This window comes from Pholcus phalangioides, unplaced genomic scaffold, assembly GCF_987345545.1.
Source record: "Pholcus phalangioides strain wild (caught in Gottingen) unplaced genomic scaffold, Ppha-v1.0 ptg000022l_1, whole genome shotgun sequence".
Lineage (NCBI taxonomy): Eukaryota > Metazoa > Arthropoda > Arachnida > Araneae > Pholcidae > Pholcus > Pholcus phalangioides.
In genome coordinates, this window is record NW_028301615.1 from 28,437,642 (window position 1) to 28,455,675 (window position 18,034).

At 38.7% G+C, this 18,034-nt stretch overlaps 1 protein-coding gene across 1 annotated transcript; it reads left to right on the forward strand.

Annotated features, from left to right (window-relative positions):
• The first annotated feature begins 1,164 nt into the window (after positions 1–1,164).
• Positions 1,165–15,507, forward strand: LOC149070139 (FMRFamide-activated amiloride-sensitive sodium channel-like). The gene is made up of 9 exons (XM_089249986.1): positions 1,165–1,773; positions 4,840–4,976; positions 6,071–6,234; positions 8,243–8,371; positions 9,529–9,637; positions 10,893–10,974; positions 11,098–11,265; positions 11,691–11,766; positions 14,670–15,507. The coding sequence occupies exons 3-9, from the start codon at positions 6,115–6,117 to the stop codon at positions 15,060–15,062; spliced, it is 1,077 nt and encodes a 358-aa protein (XP_089106112.1). The 5' UTR covers positions 1,165–1,773; positions 4,840–4,976; positions 6,071–6,114; the 3' UTR covers positions 15,063–15,507.
• Positions 15,508–18,034: the final 2,527 nt, after the last annotated feature.

Here is an 18,034-nt window from a genome sequence, read left to right on the forward strand (position 1 = left end):
CCCTGTATTAACCCATTTACGATCACGGACGTAATATTGCGTACAAACGGCAGTGGAATAAATTGTCCCGCTCATTTAACAGAACTGCGATGTTTGTCATGTTGTTCTTTCCTGACAATTTCCACTTGATGTTAAGCACTTGCTGTCATTTCTGTTCAGTGCTTGCATGTGCCATGTATGTATGTTTTCTTTCAGGTGGCAAAGGAGCTGAAGCGAGTGATTGGCAACTGAGATCCCACGGGTCCATCTGCGGATGGATTGGTGGAGACGGAGTGCGGTGGTGGCATGGACGGGTGCGGGCTGCCGGTGGGGGACGGACGTTTGGTTCTGTTCTGTTGCTCCTTTGGGCGAGGAGTGGCGGACGAGGGTGTTCTTTCGTGGACTAGTGGAGTCGAGGGCCGGCGGAATGTTTTTGCTTGGTCGGAGATCTGGCGGGCGGTCCACCTGTGCTCCTTCTTGACCATCGGAGGTTTCCGGAACCTTCTCGGAGTGTGGCTGCTTGGGATGGAGTGGGATCCCGGCGGGACGGACCCGGTGGCTTGCGAGTCGGGGGATGTTCGCCGGGCCTGGATGTGTGTCAGGAGAGTTCTTCCAGCATGTCCCAGCCGCAAGGTAATCCGCTTATATCCCGCAAGGGACAGAGCGGGGGCCATGTTTGGTGTTATAGTGGAATAAATTCAAAAACAAGTTCTCAATGTTTTCTTTCCTCTGTATTTATCATCGTGAATTTTTATAGTAACCCTATCAACTGAAGTGGCCTTTTCCTTTCCGTTTTTCGATCATTTTTGTCGCACCGCGGTCATTTTCTGCACACGAGGGCTAATTAGACCGGGACCTACAATTTATTGCCAATTCCGAACGGCAGGCTTGTTTTTTATACTCGTCGAGAGGTTGGTGCGCTAACCCCTCGATGGGGGACTCCCTACGGTAGCAATTTTTGCTGCGGTCATGTCGCCATTTTTGTTGTACCCTGTGTCAGGAAAGTTTTCTGACAAGGACGAACCGGGTATCGAACTCGTGGCACCTCTAAACATCCTTTGGTACTTTAGGCGAGTATCTTACCGACCTGGGCTACCGCGCCCTTTCCGTTTTTCTTTCTATATAGTTCTATTAATGATTTTTTTACACACACATTATGTATATTCCTACTATATGCATGTAAGAGGGAAAGAGAACACGTAGGGTGAGGGTGAAAAAAGACTAAAAAATTAACTCTTATGTACCTTATCTATTATACTCTATCTTTTCCCTTTTTTACGTATTTTTTCATTTCCCCCTTCCTTTTTTTAACGTGTGGTTAGGTTAGGACAAGGTTACTAGACTAATCGCCGATTTGTCAAATAGAGATAATCCAAATTTGCTGCCAAAAGCTTGTACTTGAAGTGGTTAAAATACGAAATGCTGTTAATAAGACCCCCTCGTTAAATGCCTCAAGAACATTCCTGGATTGTGACCAGAATGTTTTGGCTAATTTGGCTGATTGGCGAGTAATTCATAAGCTAAAAATCCAACTGAATTTCCTTCCCTTAAACCATGTGCGATCCACGAAACTCTATAGCTGTAATAATAGTTTTTTAATGTTGGAATATTTCATAAAACAGGATTCTGTTTCACCTCAGAAGAAGAGTTCATAAATCAGAGTCAAGCCAAAGACCTGAGTGACATCTGGGGAAAGTTGGGCATAACGGCAACTCACCTCAAGCAGTACGGCCACAAGGTTTACGACCTCATCGTCCAGTGTACTTATAATAATAAGGATTGCTTCAGTCAGAGGTGAGTAGAGATTCAGAGCTCTGATCGCAACCATGTTAACGTAGAATTATCCTCAGCTTATCACAGAATTATTTTTTCCTTTAATGTCAAGTTTTATTCTGCTAAAAAGTTGTGTTTATATAGGTGAAGATAATTCGGTATCATTATTGTGTATTACACCATAGTTTATAGATTTAATGCTTTACAACAATTTCTGTTAATTTTTTAAATCATTTTTGATGATGGGATGAGCACGAAACCGTTCCGGGCACTATCAAACGGAAGAGTAAGTTATCGAAGATTTTTTCATCGCTTTATTTCTGGTTTGAAGATATTTTTAGTGGTTCTTGATTTTGAAGTTCCTCTTAAATGTGGCTGTAAATAGTCACTAAAATCAAGGTTATAAATTTCCTGCAAGATGTGAATTAAAGGGTTGGTTATTAAAACAGTTGCCCCTCAAAATTATTGAAAATTTTTTTGAATTCAAAATGTTTTATTTCTTTAATAATTTTTAATTAATTTTCGAATTTTCAATTCTTCAATATTTCATTTTTACGGGTATTACTGGCGACTCAACTTTTTCACCACGTTGAGTGGCTAAGGGGATCTAAAGGGAAAGAGAAATCTCCAACTAAGGGATCTAAACATAGATCCCTTTAGAAATGATTCCTCATTGCAATTATTTTTTCGTATGGTGCAAAGTATCTCAACAAGAGGTTCATTGACCACCTTGAAGGTCCTCGGAAATAAGTGAGAGGGTTCCTTAAGGTATCCGACTACCTTTCTTCACACTTTTCTATAAAATGGTACTGAAGCGAACTTTAATAACATTTTCCGATAGAAAGTACCCCAAAATAGTGTTAAAAATATTGTTAACAGCGCCATTCCTCACTGGTGGGGAGTTTTTGAACTTTTTTTGCAGAAAATTGAATCCCATGACCTCCTGTAAATTATTACCAAGTTTGATAACATTTTGTCTAGTAGTTTTCCTTTTATCGCCATTTCAAAGTTGAACTTCAATTATAAATACCCTGCATATCATATACCATTACCAGGAAAAACAATTTATAACAAGTGTTTATGCTTTCTCGCTCCAAGGTTATGCAATGAGTTTGATGGTATTAATAGACCGTAGCTTTCACTTAATATGTTTAAAAAGAACCATAATAGATTATGTATTTGAAATAACGTATATTAAATAGTTCATTTTGTTTGATAATCAACTAATCACTGTAATTTGAGAGAGAGAGAGAAGGGTAACATTTAAGTAGTATTATATTTAAAAAAAAGTCAATATACAGGCTATTGAGTATCATGCAATATGAGTATTGAGTATGTGCAATAAAAATAGGTCTTTTCCTCCAAAATGACGTTTTCAATGTAATCGAATACCTCAAACTTTCATGAGAGGTCAATGATTTCTTTAAATTTTTGCATCGGTTTTATATACTGAATATTATCCTCTAAAAAGGAGTCCGTAGCCTCCATCTTATTGGCGCAAGGAGTCCGTAGAACAAAAATTAAGAACCCTTAGCAAAGACTTCAGACAATACACACAAATTGTTGGCCATTGCCAAAAAAAAAAAAAAAGGATTACAAAAATCCAAGACTTTTACTAAAGAAAACGTAGACTGTAATTTGCCGTCCACGAAACCAATAGGTCAATCAGGTCATATTACTATGATATTTTCCAATATATTGGGAAAGAATATGTGAAAAACGGGGGGGGGGGGCTGCTGCTATACGAGCAATAAATTACAGGTAACAATGACACATAAGAAGTTATAGATACAATAACAAAAATAATATCCGACTACGTTCAAGGTATATTCATCTTTGACTTCCGCCATCTTAACGAGAACCTTATCGATGTATTGAATTCTATTCCAAAGGTTTAATTAAAAATGGCAGGTGCATTGCAAGGAGGGGAAAAAATCCAATAAAAATTATATCTACATGAATAACTTTTAGGATGTTCTCATAAACATGTGTGCATTATGAATGTATGAGCTATAACAGAAGTTATTATCGATTATAGCGTCTTGTAATATTGTACTAGAGAAATTTCCATTGCAAAATAGCGTCCAAAGAGACGTCTTCAATCATCCCCGACACAAAATGTCTGGAATGTGTTGATCATTGTTCATTGGTTCTACGGCAGAAACATTGACTGATGGATACGTTTGAGGAGAATTTAAATTTTATTAGGTTCAGCTGAATATGATAGATGAAAGCATTCAAAAGATCTATATTAGATAATTTGAAATCGATTAAAAACATTATAAAATATGGATGAATGCGTGTCCGGAAAAATGAACTACAACAATTCACCGAAAGGATATTTATCAGAAGAGAAATGAACCGGCAAACATTTCATACATGGGAAAAACTACCGAAAGGAAAATTAACCGAAGAGAAAATTCATCGAAGGGGAAATTAATTGAAGGATAAATTTTTATCGATGGGAAAATTTTATTCATCGTTGGAAAATCAACCGAACGGAAAATTCATCGTCAGAAGAATTCAGTGACAACATAGTTCGCCATCAAAAGATTATGTAACTATGTCAGTGAGCAACAGAGTCAGTAGCCATTTTCACTCGTTTAATCATTCTCATACTTGCTCACTGACTCAGTCACTCTTTCTCGATCTTCCAAAAGTGAACAGTTCTAGGTGAATTTCCCCATCGATGAATTTTCCTTTTTCGGTGGATTTTTCTTAGATAAATTTTTCTTCGGTAGATTTTCAGTGCATGAATTGTTAATCGGGGAATTTTTTCTTTCAATGAATTTTCAGTCTACGAATTGTTCGTCGGTGAAATTTCCCTTCAATGAATTTTCCTTTTGGCACGTTTTCCTTCGATGACTTTCCAATCTATGAATTGTTCGTCAGGGAATTTTTCCATCGATGAATTTCCCTTTCGACATGTTTTCCTTTCTGTGAGTTTTCCATTCGATGAATATTCCTTCCGGCGAATTTTTCTTCGATGAATTTTTCTTTCGGTGGATTTTTCGTTCGGTGAATTGTTGGCTGTTTAAATTTCCATGAATCGATATAACAATCTATAATTTTTCCTTTTTTTCACAGTATATCGAGTACCTTGCCATTGAAGACCAGAAACATCACCATAGATGACTATCTCTCGTCGAGACTTGGCTCGTGCTACACGATCCTCTTGAACCAGACAACCATAGGCAAGGTGAGGAGAGCCGGACAGACCAGAGGTCAGCATATATCGCATATTCATGATGAAGTGACCATTATCAATTTCCGAACTATGAATATTATAGAGCTATATATAATTTCAAGTTGCTGTTGAGCAATATATTTTCAAAAAACACGCACAGCCGTGATTTTCTACCATCATCCCTTGCAAACCGAAACACTTCATTTTAAAATGCGTCGATGACTACGTGCAATGGAATTGATGCCTAGCCAACGTCACTGGGTCCCGGGCTCGATTACAGCATCCGCATGTTTGTTGGTTTGCGGAAGTGGGTTCACCATGGTGTATAACTTCCAGGTTCTTATCTCCCCGTTAAAAAGTAGCAAACAGAACCTATACAACGGTGAATTATCAAATTATTACCCTTCACTCATAATTTCAAATAGATGGTAGCACTAATTTCACACACTACGCGCACTCTCAGCTATCAGATGCACACACACATACTTCCGATACTACTTACCACTTGAAAAGAGGTGTAAAACGATAATAAGTTGCTTATGATGGCGATAGATCAAGGATTTTCTCGGTTTAAAAACATTTGGAATACGAAAGTCACATGATTGACGGTAGGGTATGTAAATGGATAAGATTTTAGAAAGTCCTAGAGAAAATTATAGTCCGGTATCCGGCGCACCTGTAAGATTGTCCGTGATTGTTGACGACCGGGATGAACATGGTACATGTAGGTTCTTCTGGCGTTCCTTTAAACAATCTCACCAAATTACGAGCTTCGCTATCACTCATAGCGTTCGGACCATACATTTCACACAGTCATGATGAGTTTCTACGTGGCTAACAGTAATCCAATATTCACAAGAGGCGGGCAGCTTGATTTTTCTTTAAATACAAATACAACGCCACAACAGGCAAACGTATCACACAGCACGAAACGCAAGCGCTATTTGACATGATTGAAAAATGTCGTCAGTCTTCGCACACGGTGTAACGGAAGACATTGCGCTTATTCAAAATTACAGATGCACGCGTTTTGAAAAAAAGGATTGCTCAATGCCTTTCACTTTAAAAAAAACACTCGTATATCCATGGAATTGTCTGAATCTCGTGTCGATTTTTGCTCTGTGGTTCCAGGTCTTACTCTCACCTTAAATATCGAACGAGACGAATATTTGGACATGCTGTCACCGGAATACGGGGTAAGGGTTCTGATCCATCCAAGAAACAGTTATCCTTCCATAGAGAGAGGCAGCATCGTTCTTCATCCGGGAACCAAAACCTACGTCAGCATCAGAATAGTAAATATTGGGAATTTCAATTTATAAATTTACATTATCGAATTACATGTATAAAGCCGGAATTGCACTATAAAACTTTGATAAAAGTCCTTTTATAAAACTTGAAAATGTGACTAATACATTTTCATCAGCAGGTCATCAGCTACATTTTCTACAATGTAACCAATAACCTCATTAATTGCATTTTTCAAAGTTTTATAAATGAACGTTTACGAAACTCTTACAGTGTAAGTGTTACATCTCTTACAGAGATGGTTATCTAAACCAAACTTCCTCCGACCCAGAAGACTGTGGATTTATATTGGTCCAGACGATACTGATAATAGACACTTCAAATTTTAAAAAATGGTGCTCAATACATACTCTATCCACGATGGTCAGTCCTCAATCCATTATGGTCAGCATAATCAATCCACGATATTCAGGGTACTTAATCGACGACGATGGTCAGAATACTCAATATACTATGGTTAGAGTAATCAGTCCATAATGTCAATAGGCAGAGTAGGCAATCCATGGAGGGCAGAATATGTCAAACATGATGCTGAGATTACTCAATCAATAGTGGTCAGTTTACTCAATGAATACTCGATACAGAATTGTCAGGATACTCAATACAGGATGATTAAAATACTCAATTCACGATGGGCTACAGCTCTAAATCAATATTAATCAGAGTATTTAATTTATAATGGTCAGATTATAATCAGTCTATGGCGGTCAGGAGTAGTCAAGGAGTAGTCCAGATTAGTTCTACATAAGAGTCAAAAGAATCCGAACATGCTTTTGTGATCACTCAATCGACGATGGTCAAAGTCCTCAATCTATAATGGCCAGAGTACTCAACCCAAGATAGCCAGAATACTTAATCCCCGATGGTCACAATACTTAATCCTCGATGCTCACAATACTTAATCCCCGATGGTCACAATACTTAATCCCCGATGCTCACAATACTTAATCCCCGATGGTCACAATACTTAATCCCCGATGGTCACAATACTTAATCCCCGATGCTCACAATACTTAATCCCCGATGGTCACAATACTTAATCCCCGATGGTCACAATACTTAATCCCCGATGGTCACAATACTCAATCCACATTAGTCCGAATAGTCAATCCATAACGGTCAGAGTAGTGGAGTAGTCAATCTATAATGGTCAGGATTTGTCTAGGAGCAGTCCAGAGTAGTCCTACATAATGGTCAAAATACTCCATACATGCTTGTGATTACTGAATCCGCAGTGGTCAGAGTTATCAGTTTATAATGATCGAAGTACTTAGTCCCTGATGGCCAGAATACTTAATCCCCGTTGGTCACGATACTCAATACACGATGGTCAAAGTCCTCAGTCTATAACGGCCGGAGTATTCAATCCAAAATAGCCAGAATACTTAATCCCCGATGGTCACAAGACTCAATACGAGATCGTCATAGTCTCAATCCATATTAGTCCGAATAGTCAATCCATAATGGCCAGAATAGGCGATCCATAATGGCCAGAATAAGCGATCCATAATGGCCAGAATAGGCGATCCATAATGGCCAGAATAGGTGATCCATAATAGCCAGAAGCAATCCATAACGGCCAGAATAGGCAATAGGAATCCACCGGGGATTCCAACCAAGGCCTTCTTGCAAACCGAGCAAGTGCGATACCACAAACACCACTGGAGACAGGTGACCCTGACTTCCTTATTTATTCAATTATTAGTGAAGTAAAGAGAGTCTACTAATGCCTCTACTTCAGCGCCTCACGCCAGAGTGAAATCCAGTGGTGTTTCTGGTAGCGGACTAGTCCACTTTGCTAGATGTGCGTGCATACACTTGTTACTTAATTTTGTGACTTACGTGAACGGATCATCTCAAGTTTCTGTTGCCTCAATTTCATGTCATTCAGACCAGTAGACCGCCCTCCACAGCCCTCTGAGTTTGGTAATTTTGATAATCCTGTACATATACTAATAATAAGAGGTTAAACTTCAATTAGATCCGTTCTTTCAGCGCAAAATCGAAAGGCTTCCTTATCCGTACGGTGACTGCACCTATTCTCTGATGGACTCACCGGTTGTGACTCTTCTCGGAGACGTCGATCCAGATTTTGTGGTCAAGTATAAGTACTACACTTACGAGGTTTGTTGTTCAAATATGAATTTGAAATTTACATTTTAATCGTCATTTGGCGATCATCGAGGACATTCTTGGCAGCGTTATTAAAACAATAAGAGTGCAACTAACGAGGAAAGTGTCCTAAATTGTCTTCTTGAAATAATTATGAAAAAATTAAAGTACCCAAAAACACATAAAAATATTTTAAAAAATTAGTGGCAGAGTGTGTATGTGTGTGTGTGTGCAATTACTACAGCTGCAAGAAAATTGTTAAAAAATAACAACAGTTGGCTACTGATTGCCTTCCTTGGCGATATCTGTAAAAAAAAATTTCACTCTCTCCTCCAGATTTTCTCTTCTGGAAAAAAAAGTTACTTCTTTTCTTTCTTCGTCTGGGCTGTATCGTACTATCTGGCCACGTGTCGTTTGAAAGACTCTACGGTTGCGGGAGTTTTAACCACTTTACGATCAGGGACGTAATATTGCGCCCAAACGCCTGTGGAATAAACTCAAACTATCTCTCTCTCTGTTTTCTTTCCTCTCTTTCCATGATCGCGAGGCTTTGTTGTAACCCTACGAGAATTTGTTCTTTTTACCTTCCTTTTATTTCTATACAATTATCCCCCCCTCCCACATATGATGTAGCCCTCTGCTATATGCATGCAAGTGAAAAATAGAACCGGTTGGGTGAGGGCAAAGCTGCATTAAACTTTCAAGCGGCTTTGGGTGAGGGTTATGCTCCGCTTACCTACTCTCCCTTATCTCTGTCCTCTCTCTCCCTCTCTCTTATTTGTACTTAATCATTATACTCCCTGTTTTGCTTTCATTCATTTTTTCTCTCCTTTTCTTCCCCCCCCCCCCTCCCTTCAACTTCTTTCCTTTTTTCCAACGTACGGCTAAGTTAGGACGAGATTAAAATATTTATCGCCTATTAGTCAAGTAGAGATCATCCGAATTTCTCGCCAAATCCTTGTAAGGGGTTAAAGTCATTCCTGGCTTCTATGGAGCCCTTTTCTCAAAACCTAACAATTCGTTCATAATTTAAATGAGTAGAATAACTAGCAATTTTTTCATGACATTTTTAAGACGTCACTTTAACGCACTTTCCCCCGTAAGCCTTGGAATAGTTCTTTATGGTACAAAAACAAAATGATTATAGTACATATTTTTGAAAATTTCAGTACTGCCATGTGTTGTGCCGTGAATTACTGCTGTTCGGGACGTGCGGTTGCGTAGAAGAGCAACTCGACCGGAAGTACAGCTTCTGCAACCCTTGTGATGAAGAGCAGGGTAAGTACTGCGATGCGTCATTATTTAATGATGTACGTCAAGCGTGCTCAATCTTAGGAGAGTGCGGGATTGATCTATATTGATCTCTTATCCAATAATTGTGACTACAGTTTAAACCATATCGGTGAATACGGCCCTAAGTCCTAAGTGTACTGCGGGCCACTTCAGCGATATGGAAATGTGCCGCGGATAACTTTTTATATAGAGGGATGTCAGTGTCTCGCGGTTTCTCCAGTTCCCTCCAGCTGAGTGCTCTGGGGATGTGCTGCAGGTCACTCAAGTGATCAGTAAACATGCCGCGGATTAATTATTAAGTTATATGGGAATGTCCTGCGGGAATTCATTATTGACTACGAGAGAGAGGAGGGCTACCGTTTATATATACAGTCGAATCCCGTTTCAACGAATACCGTTACAGCGAAAATCTCGTTATAACGAACACTTTTCTAATCCTCCAGATAAGTTTACATAGGAACTTTGCAAAGATCTTGAATTCCTTTGTAATGAAATTTCGTTATAACGAAGTGATTTATCCGTTCTCTTGGAGTTCGTTATTACGGGATTCGACTGTATATGTATATAGGACGATTTACAGACTCACTGTTGTTTTACAAACGTATTCTTTTAGCGTGAATTTCAAAAAGAACCTTCTATGCCAGGGGTGGCCAACTTCTTTCTAATCGCGGGTCAACATAAGGGTCGGCTATAGCGTCACGGGCCGCATCAGTGGTGCAACTTCGGGGTAAAAGCCGCTCCATTGTTGATTGAATTAATTAGTTAGTTATTAAATTAATTTCGTCACTAGAAATAAGATGTTTATAAGTGTTGTGAAACTGCCCCAGGGCCACTCAAATGATCTATGAATATGTTGCAGATCAATTAAGTGATCTGGATTTGTGTCACGGGTTGCGCAAGTGATCCGTAAGTACGCCTGGATATCACTTGAGCAAAATAGGAATGTGCTGCGGGCCACTCAATTGATGCGAAACTGTGTGCACCGAGAGTCACTTTATTGATCTACAAATACGTATCTTTCGGGTTTCCTAAGTAATCTGTGAATACGCTGCGAGATCCTTGAGTGATCTGAAAGTGTGCCACTCTGCTTATTTTTACAAAATTTGGTTTGAGGTCACTGGCGGCATGAGATGACTCCGAGGGCCACATTTGCCTCGCGGGTGGACCATGGTTTGAACATGTATGACGTACGTTATCAAAAGCTTTGGGCATATCAAGTTTATGTTTTGTATTCTTGCAGATCGCTGTCGTAGGAATTTCAGCTCGAATTTTCTATCTGATGACGAGAATGCGTGTTCGTTGTACTGCAAACCTGCCTGCGAGTGAGTTTGTGATGCACACTTTGGTTCCCTATCAATCTATTCGAAACCTGCTCTCGAGAAGAATTTGAAGCTCAAAATGTTTTGTTGATGACTAATAGCGTTATTATGACTTAATCTTTCCAGAGACACGAGATACGATATAACGCTTTCAAACTCAGAATGGCCCAACATGGATTTCCAACAGTACGTCCTAAAGAGATGGGAAGAACTCATCCCGGAATTCACTGACCACGCGAGTGGCCCCGTGTTCTCGGAGAACGGATTCGTTGACCTGAACGAGACTTTTATAAAGTAAGTCAATTCCATGATCAAAGAGTTTCATATATATGTCGTTCTACGTATATATGTTACTGCTAAAGCAAGAAATTGACTTGGCCAATGTCCGAATTTCCGGCTTTGGCCAGCCAGTTCGCGAAGTGGTCGGGGATCCCTGACCAAAGTCCGGATAGCAAAATACATGATTCGGGGTCATTGGCGATGAAAAAGAAGAAAGAGAAGGATTTGGTGCCTACCGGACCGTCTTACATCGTACTTTGGCCAGGGATCTCCCATCACTTCGCGAATTGGCCAGCCAAAGCTCGACGAATCATTTCCGAAAATCTGACTTTGACGAAAACTCTCGGCCAATTCGCGAAGTGGCCGCACTTCGAGCTTTGTCAGTAACATATCCACATGCTAATACGTTTTGTAATTTTTTCTTATCACTCTTCTGTCAGTAAAAATTTCCTGAGGGTGCACGTGTTCCTCGCAGAGATGAATTACTTGCATTTCCTGGACATCGAGAATTATAAGGTGAGAATATCTGATTGTCTGATCGTTTTATGTATGGCGCATTCTCACTCTAAAATTGATCGAGTATTCTGTCCATTAAGTATATGAGTACTTCGACTATTATGGATTAAGTACTAGGAGCAAAATAGATTGTATAAACTGATCATCATACATTGAAGAAACTCGCCATCATAGATTGAATAAACTGAATATCATAGATTGAATAAACTGAATATCATAGATTGAATAAACTGAATATCATAGATTGAATAAACTGAATATCATAGATTGAATAAACTGAATATCATAGATTGAATAAACTGAATATCATAGATTGAATAAACTGAATATCATAGATTGAATAAACTGAATATCATAGATTGAATAAACTGAATATCATAGATTGAATAAACTGAATATCATAGATTGAATAATTTGAATATCATAGATTGAATAATCTGACCCATGATTGAATAATCTGACCCATGATTGAATAAACTGACTGTCATATATTGAATAAACTGACCGTCATATATTGAATAAACTGACCGTCATATATTGAATAAACTGACCGTCATATATTGAATAATCTGACCCATGATTGAATAAACTGACCATCATAGATTGAATAAACTGACCGTCATAGATTGAATAATCTGACCCATGATTGAATAATCTGACCCATGATTGAATAATCTGACCCATGATTGAATAATCTGACCCATGATTGAATAAACTGACTGTCATATATTGAATAAACTGACCGTCATATATTGAATAAACTGACCGTCATATATTGAATAATCTGACCCATGATTGAATAAACTGACCGTCATAGATTGAATAAACTGACCGTCATAGATTGAATAAACTGACCGTCATAGATTGAATAAGCTGACCGTCGTAGATTGAATAAGCTGACCGTCGTAGATTGAATAAACTGACCCATCATAGATCGAGCACTCTGACCATTTTGGATTGAGTAATCCGAATATTACGTAAGGTCCAAACTGGATTGAGAATTCCTATTTATATGCCACATAAAGGGTTTGAGCACTCTGACCCTCGTGAATTGAGCAATCTGACCATCATGCAGAGCAGGGGTCTTCAACCCGTGGCCTTCGGAGCTTTTTTTGCCTTGGCCCCCGTCGGATATTTTGAGAAAATAGCTATTTTGAGAAAGAAAAGCTATTAAATTACAACAAAAAAGTCCTTAAAGAGCTCTGGCCACTGAAATCTGCACTGCGCATTTAGAATTGTGAGCCTTTCCAGGTTCAATACAATGCTGTTCATTTAATACAGTAAAAGGGTCGTCGGACCCTAAGCCAGAAAAGTTTTTGAGGACTAGATGATTTAATATTGTCTACATATTTTGAAATGCCAAATTCGTCATCCGAAAGGTTTTCATAATTACCGTATTAACAGAAATGCTAAAAAATATCTTAATGAAAGAAATAATTTCAGAATTACTGAAAAATAATAATTTCGTTTTTGAATGAAAATTAATAATTATTAAGAGATTGTTGCAGAATTACTGGAAGAAATAATTGCAGGATTATTTAGAATAATTTCAGAATTGTCAAGAGTAATTTCGGAATTTTTGAAAGTAATAATATACCACGTTATGACTTGGTGGCCCCACGGGCTCCGTGGAAAGTTTAATTTGGCCAGCAATGTCTTAAAGGTTGATGACCGCTTATGTAAGGTGTGCTCTGACCATAATGTATTGAGTGTCCGGACCATGTGTTCAGTACTCGGGTCATCGTAGACTGATTATTACTCTGAACATCGTGGATTGAGAACTTCGACCATTTAATATTCTGACTTGTGTGGAGTGAGTACAGTTGAATCCCGTTTTAACGAATACCGTTATAGCGAAAATCTCGTTTTAGCGAACACTTTTCTAATCATCCCAGATTAGTTTACATAGGAACAATAGAAAAACTTGGAATTCCTTTATAACGAAATTTCATTATAACGAAGTGATTTCTCCGGTCTCTTGGAGTTCGTTATAACGGGATTTGACTGTATTTTGACAAAAGTTTATCGAGTACTCTGTTCAGACTCTATCGAGTGTTCTGACCATTATTGATTTAGCACTCTGACCAACGTAGATTGAGTCCGTATTTGATTCTGACCATCATGAAATGAGGTACTTTGGCGAAGACCGTAGCAAGGGTGGGGGGGGGGGACTTTGAGATCATGCGCCCCCCCCCCCATAAATATGAGAAAATGACCGAAAAAAGGGAAAAGGACGGCCAAATCTATTGTTCTATCACTTTGGCTCTCCCCCCCCCCCACCGAACGAAATTTCTGGCTACGGGCCTGACTGGTCAAAATGCACAAAGCAGTCTGACCATTATGAATTGAGTACTTTAACCATCGTGGATTGCGTATGCTGACCATCACGCGTTGAGTTCTCTGACTATTGTGAATTTAGTACTCTGGCCATTATGGAATGAGTAAGCTGACCATTATTGACTGAGTAGACTGATCAAAGTAAACCTCTCTTTTACGGTCACCAGTGGGACATAAAAATTAGTTCATAAAAGAGTGGTGACCGTCTGTCAGGGGTTTGAAATACATAATTTTATTATACAAGGGGGAAATTATTATTTGGCCATAAAAGAGAAGTGACCGCATCTGAGAAGATGTTTGTTAAGAGGGGCTTTACTGTATCATGAATATCATGAATTCAGTACTCTGATCAAACTGGATTCAGTGCCCTGACTAAACTGGATTAGGAAATTTGCCATCATAGACTGATTAACCTCATCACCACGTGTACGGAGTACTCTGACCATCATGGATTCAATACACCGACCATTATAAGTTGTGTATTCTGATTATTCTGATCCAAAATTATCAGAAAATCTGTCAAATCAAAATGTTTATTCATTTTATTGTTCCATTTCGTTCTGCAGCTCCCAGAGATGTTCGCCGATCTCGGTGGTTGCCTAGGATTGTACATCGGAGCATCGGTGATATCCATCATCGAGCTGTTGGAGCTGTCGTCGAGCATAGCGTCGCTCTTCTACGAGAAGATTCAACACATGATCCCATGCTGCAACGATGGTCACACAGGAGTGGGCAACAGCGCTAACAACAACTATCCGGGTAACCATCAGAGAGATAATCAGGTACATACAGCGTTCGACTCTGACCGTCATCAGCATAATAAGAGATTGGCTCTGGAGTATCACTCGGACAGGCCGACGGCGCCGACCCCAATGAACTATTGGGTCCCTGTAAGGAACGGCAAGAACAAAGAATGGAGGACTATATACAAGAGCGATCGAAGTGTCTCGAAAACGTGAAATTGGTTAGTCTCCCAGCGCCTTCTTAATAAAGTTTTAAAAAAAATCGCCGACAACAATTCATCACCACTTGTAGTGTTGAATTATGAGCAGGAGAGTTGGTGAGTGAGTGATTGACCGAATGACCGAGAGTGAGTGCTTCAAGACTCAGCCAGGCGTGGATCCAGGTTGTCAGGAGGGGGACTATCGATTATGAGATTCCTAGGATTGTCTTGGATTTTCCGAGACATTCTGATTTTCTCATATTACCCCCCATCGCCTTTCCCTGGATCCTAACCTGGGCGGAAACCTCTTGGTAATTCGCTCTGTCTCTCAGTGTCACTACTCGGTATCAATTGCTTCTCCCTCATCGATATTTACGAACGAGATATCTCGCCTTCTTACGAGCCTTGTATTTTAGCAATGACAATCTCAGCTATTTTGTAGAGCTGATTGCTCGATTGAACACCCCCCCCCCTCCCACCTTTATATTCACTGAAAACCAGTAAAAATCCTACTTCATCGAAAATATGACATTGCAAAGTGGAGTTAGTGACTCCTGCTACGCGGAGAGGAGGCTAATCTATTACTCATTCAAGAATACACACCTCATTTACATCTGCAAAATTTGATTTTAATGGGGGATGGTCATTTGACAATCTTTCCAAAATCATCTCTTCCTTACTTATGATCACCAGTAGCAAGTAAAATCACCACACTCTTTCAAGTTGAAAACGTTAATGCCCGATGTTTGGCCCCTCAATATCAAAAGTACACTACACAAAACATACTGCAATGGCAAATTGTATCTGCAAGAGCCAATGGTTCAGCTCACCAACATGATTCAGAAAAAGGCGAGGATAATTTTGATTGTCAAAAGACGGGCTCCGATATGTTTCCAAGAATTGCAGACAAGCTGGAGCTAGGGCAAAAAAAAAAACAAAAAACAGTGAGAACCATTTCATATAACAGACCATAATAAGCTGGACTAATGAGGTTCGAGTTTTCACATTCTTTTTGACAGCCCTTGTGAAATAATTATCCACTAAATACGCAATTAATTTCCCATGAAGAAATAGAGTGACTAGACAATAGAATCTAATTATGACGAATGATTTCATAATTAATTTTGTGTTCGGTTTGCGTGTCCAAACGACGCTTCACGACTTTTGTTTCAATTGCAACTTTTCATTTTCCGTCCTTTACCATTATAACGAGTGTCTCTATAAGTTTCCCATGTTCTGGGCTGTGTACAGCCGTCAAAAAAGCTATGAAACATTTTACGGGAGTCTCGATAAGAATACGTATTAAAAAACAAATTGTAAAATACACCACCAGAGGACTCTCCTAGTGAAAATTTTGTGACTTACGTGACCAACATGTTGATAAATCATAACTGCGTAGTTATACAGGATTATCGTAAGCAAACTACCCCGATTCAGAGGATTACAGAGCAGTGTTCTTCATTCTTCTCAAGCTTGCAGGACGGGTGAAATTCAGTGAACAATTTCGCAAGCGACATTAAAGTAATTACAGAAGAAAAATTTTCCTAACCTTATGACTTATATACATTTAAGAAAACAAAAATGTTCATCTGAGACTCGTGCTGCAACCTATCAAATAAGAACGAAACTATCTGTTATAATTCCTGAAATAAAGTTGCGTTGGTTTTTATTTAAAGCTGGTGTAAATTTTATACGCCATAATAGCAGTTGATATGCTTTTATTGTTTATAGAAAAACTTCAGCCAGCTACTACTCTGTTTTTACATTGATATTTTCATGTCATAAATAATCATTTTTATACTTTTTGGTGTATCGACTATAAAGATAGTTAAAACAAATGGGCAGTAGGTTATTTGATTATGTATGTTTTTATTTCTTGCAGATGGCATCAGTGCTTTCAGTGTGTCAATAATATATTGTTATACACGGATGAAAAAGCGTTAAACTCCTGCTGCCATCTGTGAAATAAATACAAAACTGTTCTTACAATCCAGAGAATAAAATTAGTTTTAAGACAGGTGCACAGCGTCAAATTGAACAACACGTGAATTGATAACATTTTTTTTTTCCAATGCTGCACACTAGTTTACCTTTTTAATAGTTTACTATGTATTTAAGTTTGTCGTAGAATTTCAGCGGGAGAAATATCGTTAAGCTCTTACTAACATCTACCCAGTAAAAACAATACTGTTTGTTATAATTCTTCAAATACAATCAGGTTTTGTTTTAAACCGGTGTGCAGCATGCAAATGAATATATATGGTTGCAATATCAAAAGAAAATCACATTTGCTCTGCACACCACCGTAAATTTCGTACGCCATGATAACAGTTACTGTATTTTCCTCTCTCCCCCGCAGGATATCAGCAATTAATTTTATTGTGAGATAAAATGCGCTGCATAAATTTCCGTTCAATTTCTGTGCTTGGCTTTCATTTCTCATTCGATGGAATTTTTGTTTTTCTTAATAGAAATAGAAACTCTGAAAAAACATTCTTTTCTCATTCCGCAACAGCACAACTCCTCAATCATGTAGCGGCTTTAACAATTTAGGGAAATGTTTGCCGGTCCGCGGACGTCTGCGATTCTAAAACGCTGATTCAGAGGGAGCCAAAGCGTATTAATAATGGCGACTGAATAGCGTAATAATGAGTCCCATGTTACAAATTTTGTAATTATTCAGGGGCAAATTATTGAAGCTGAGTTTCACTTTCCTTTCAGTAGTTTAGCACTTCCAGATTACATCTCCGGACTTAATTGTTAAAAATTTTACTTACACAACTCTGACTTTAACCCTTTCAATTAATAAATTTGAAAGAAACTATCATTAAGTTTTGTTGATAGATGGCGCCACCACAATTCGACACATCTTTCTATGTATTCTCCGTTAATAACCATGCTTTTCCTATTCGTAAAACCGCATCTTCCATAGCGGAATACAGTTATAGTCTATATTGATTCACGGAACATCTTAACGAATGTTCTCTT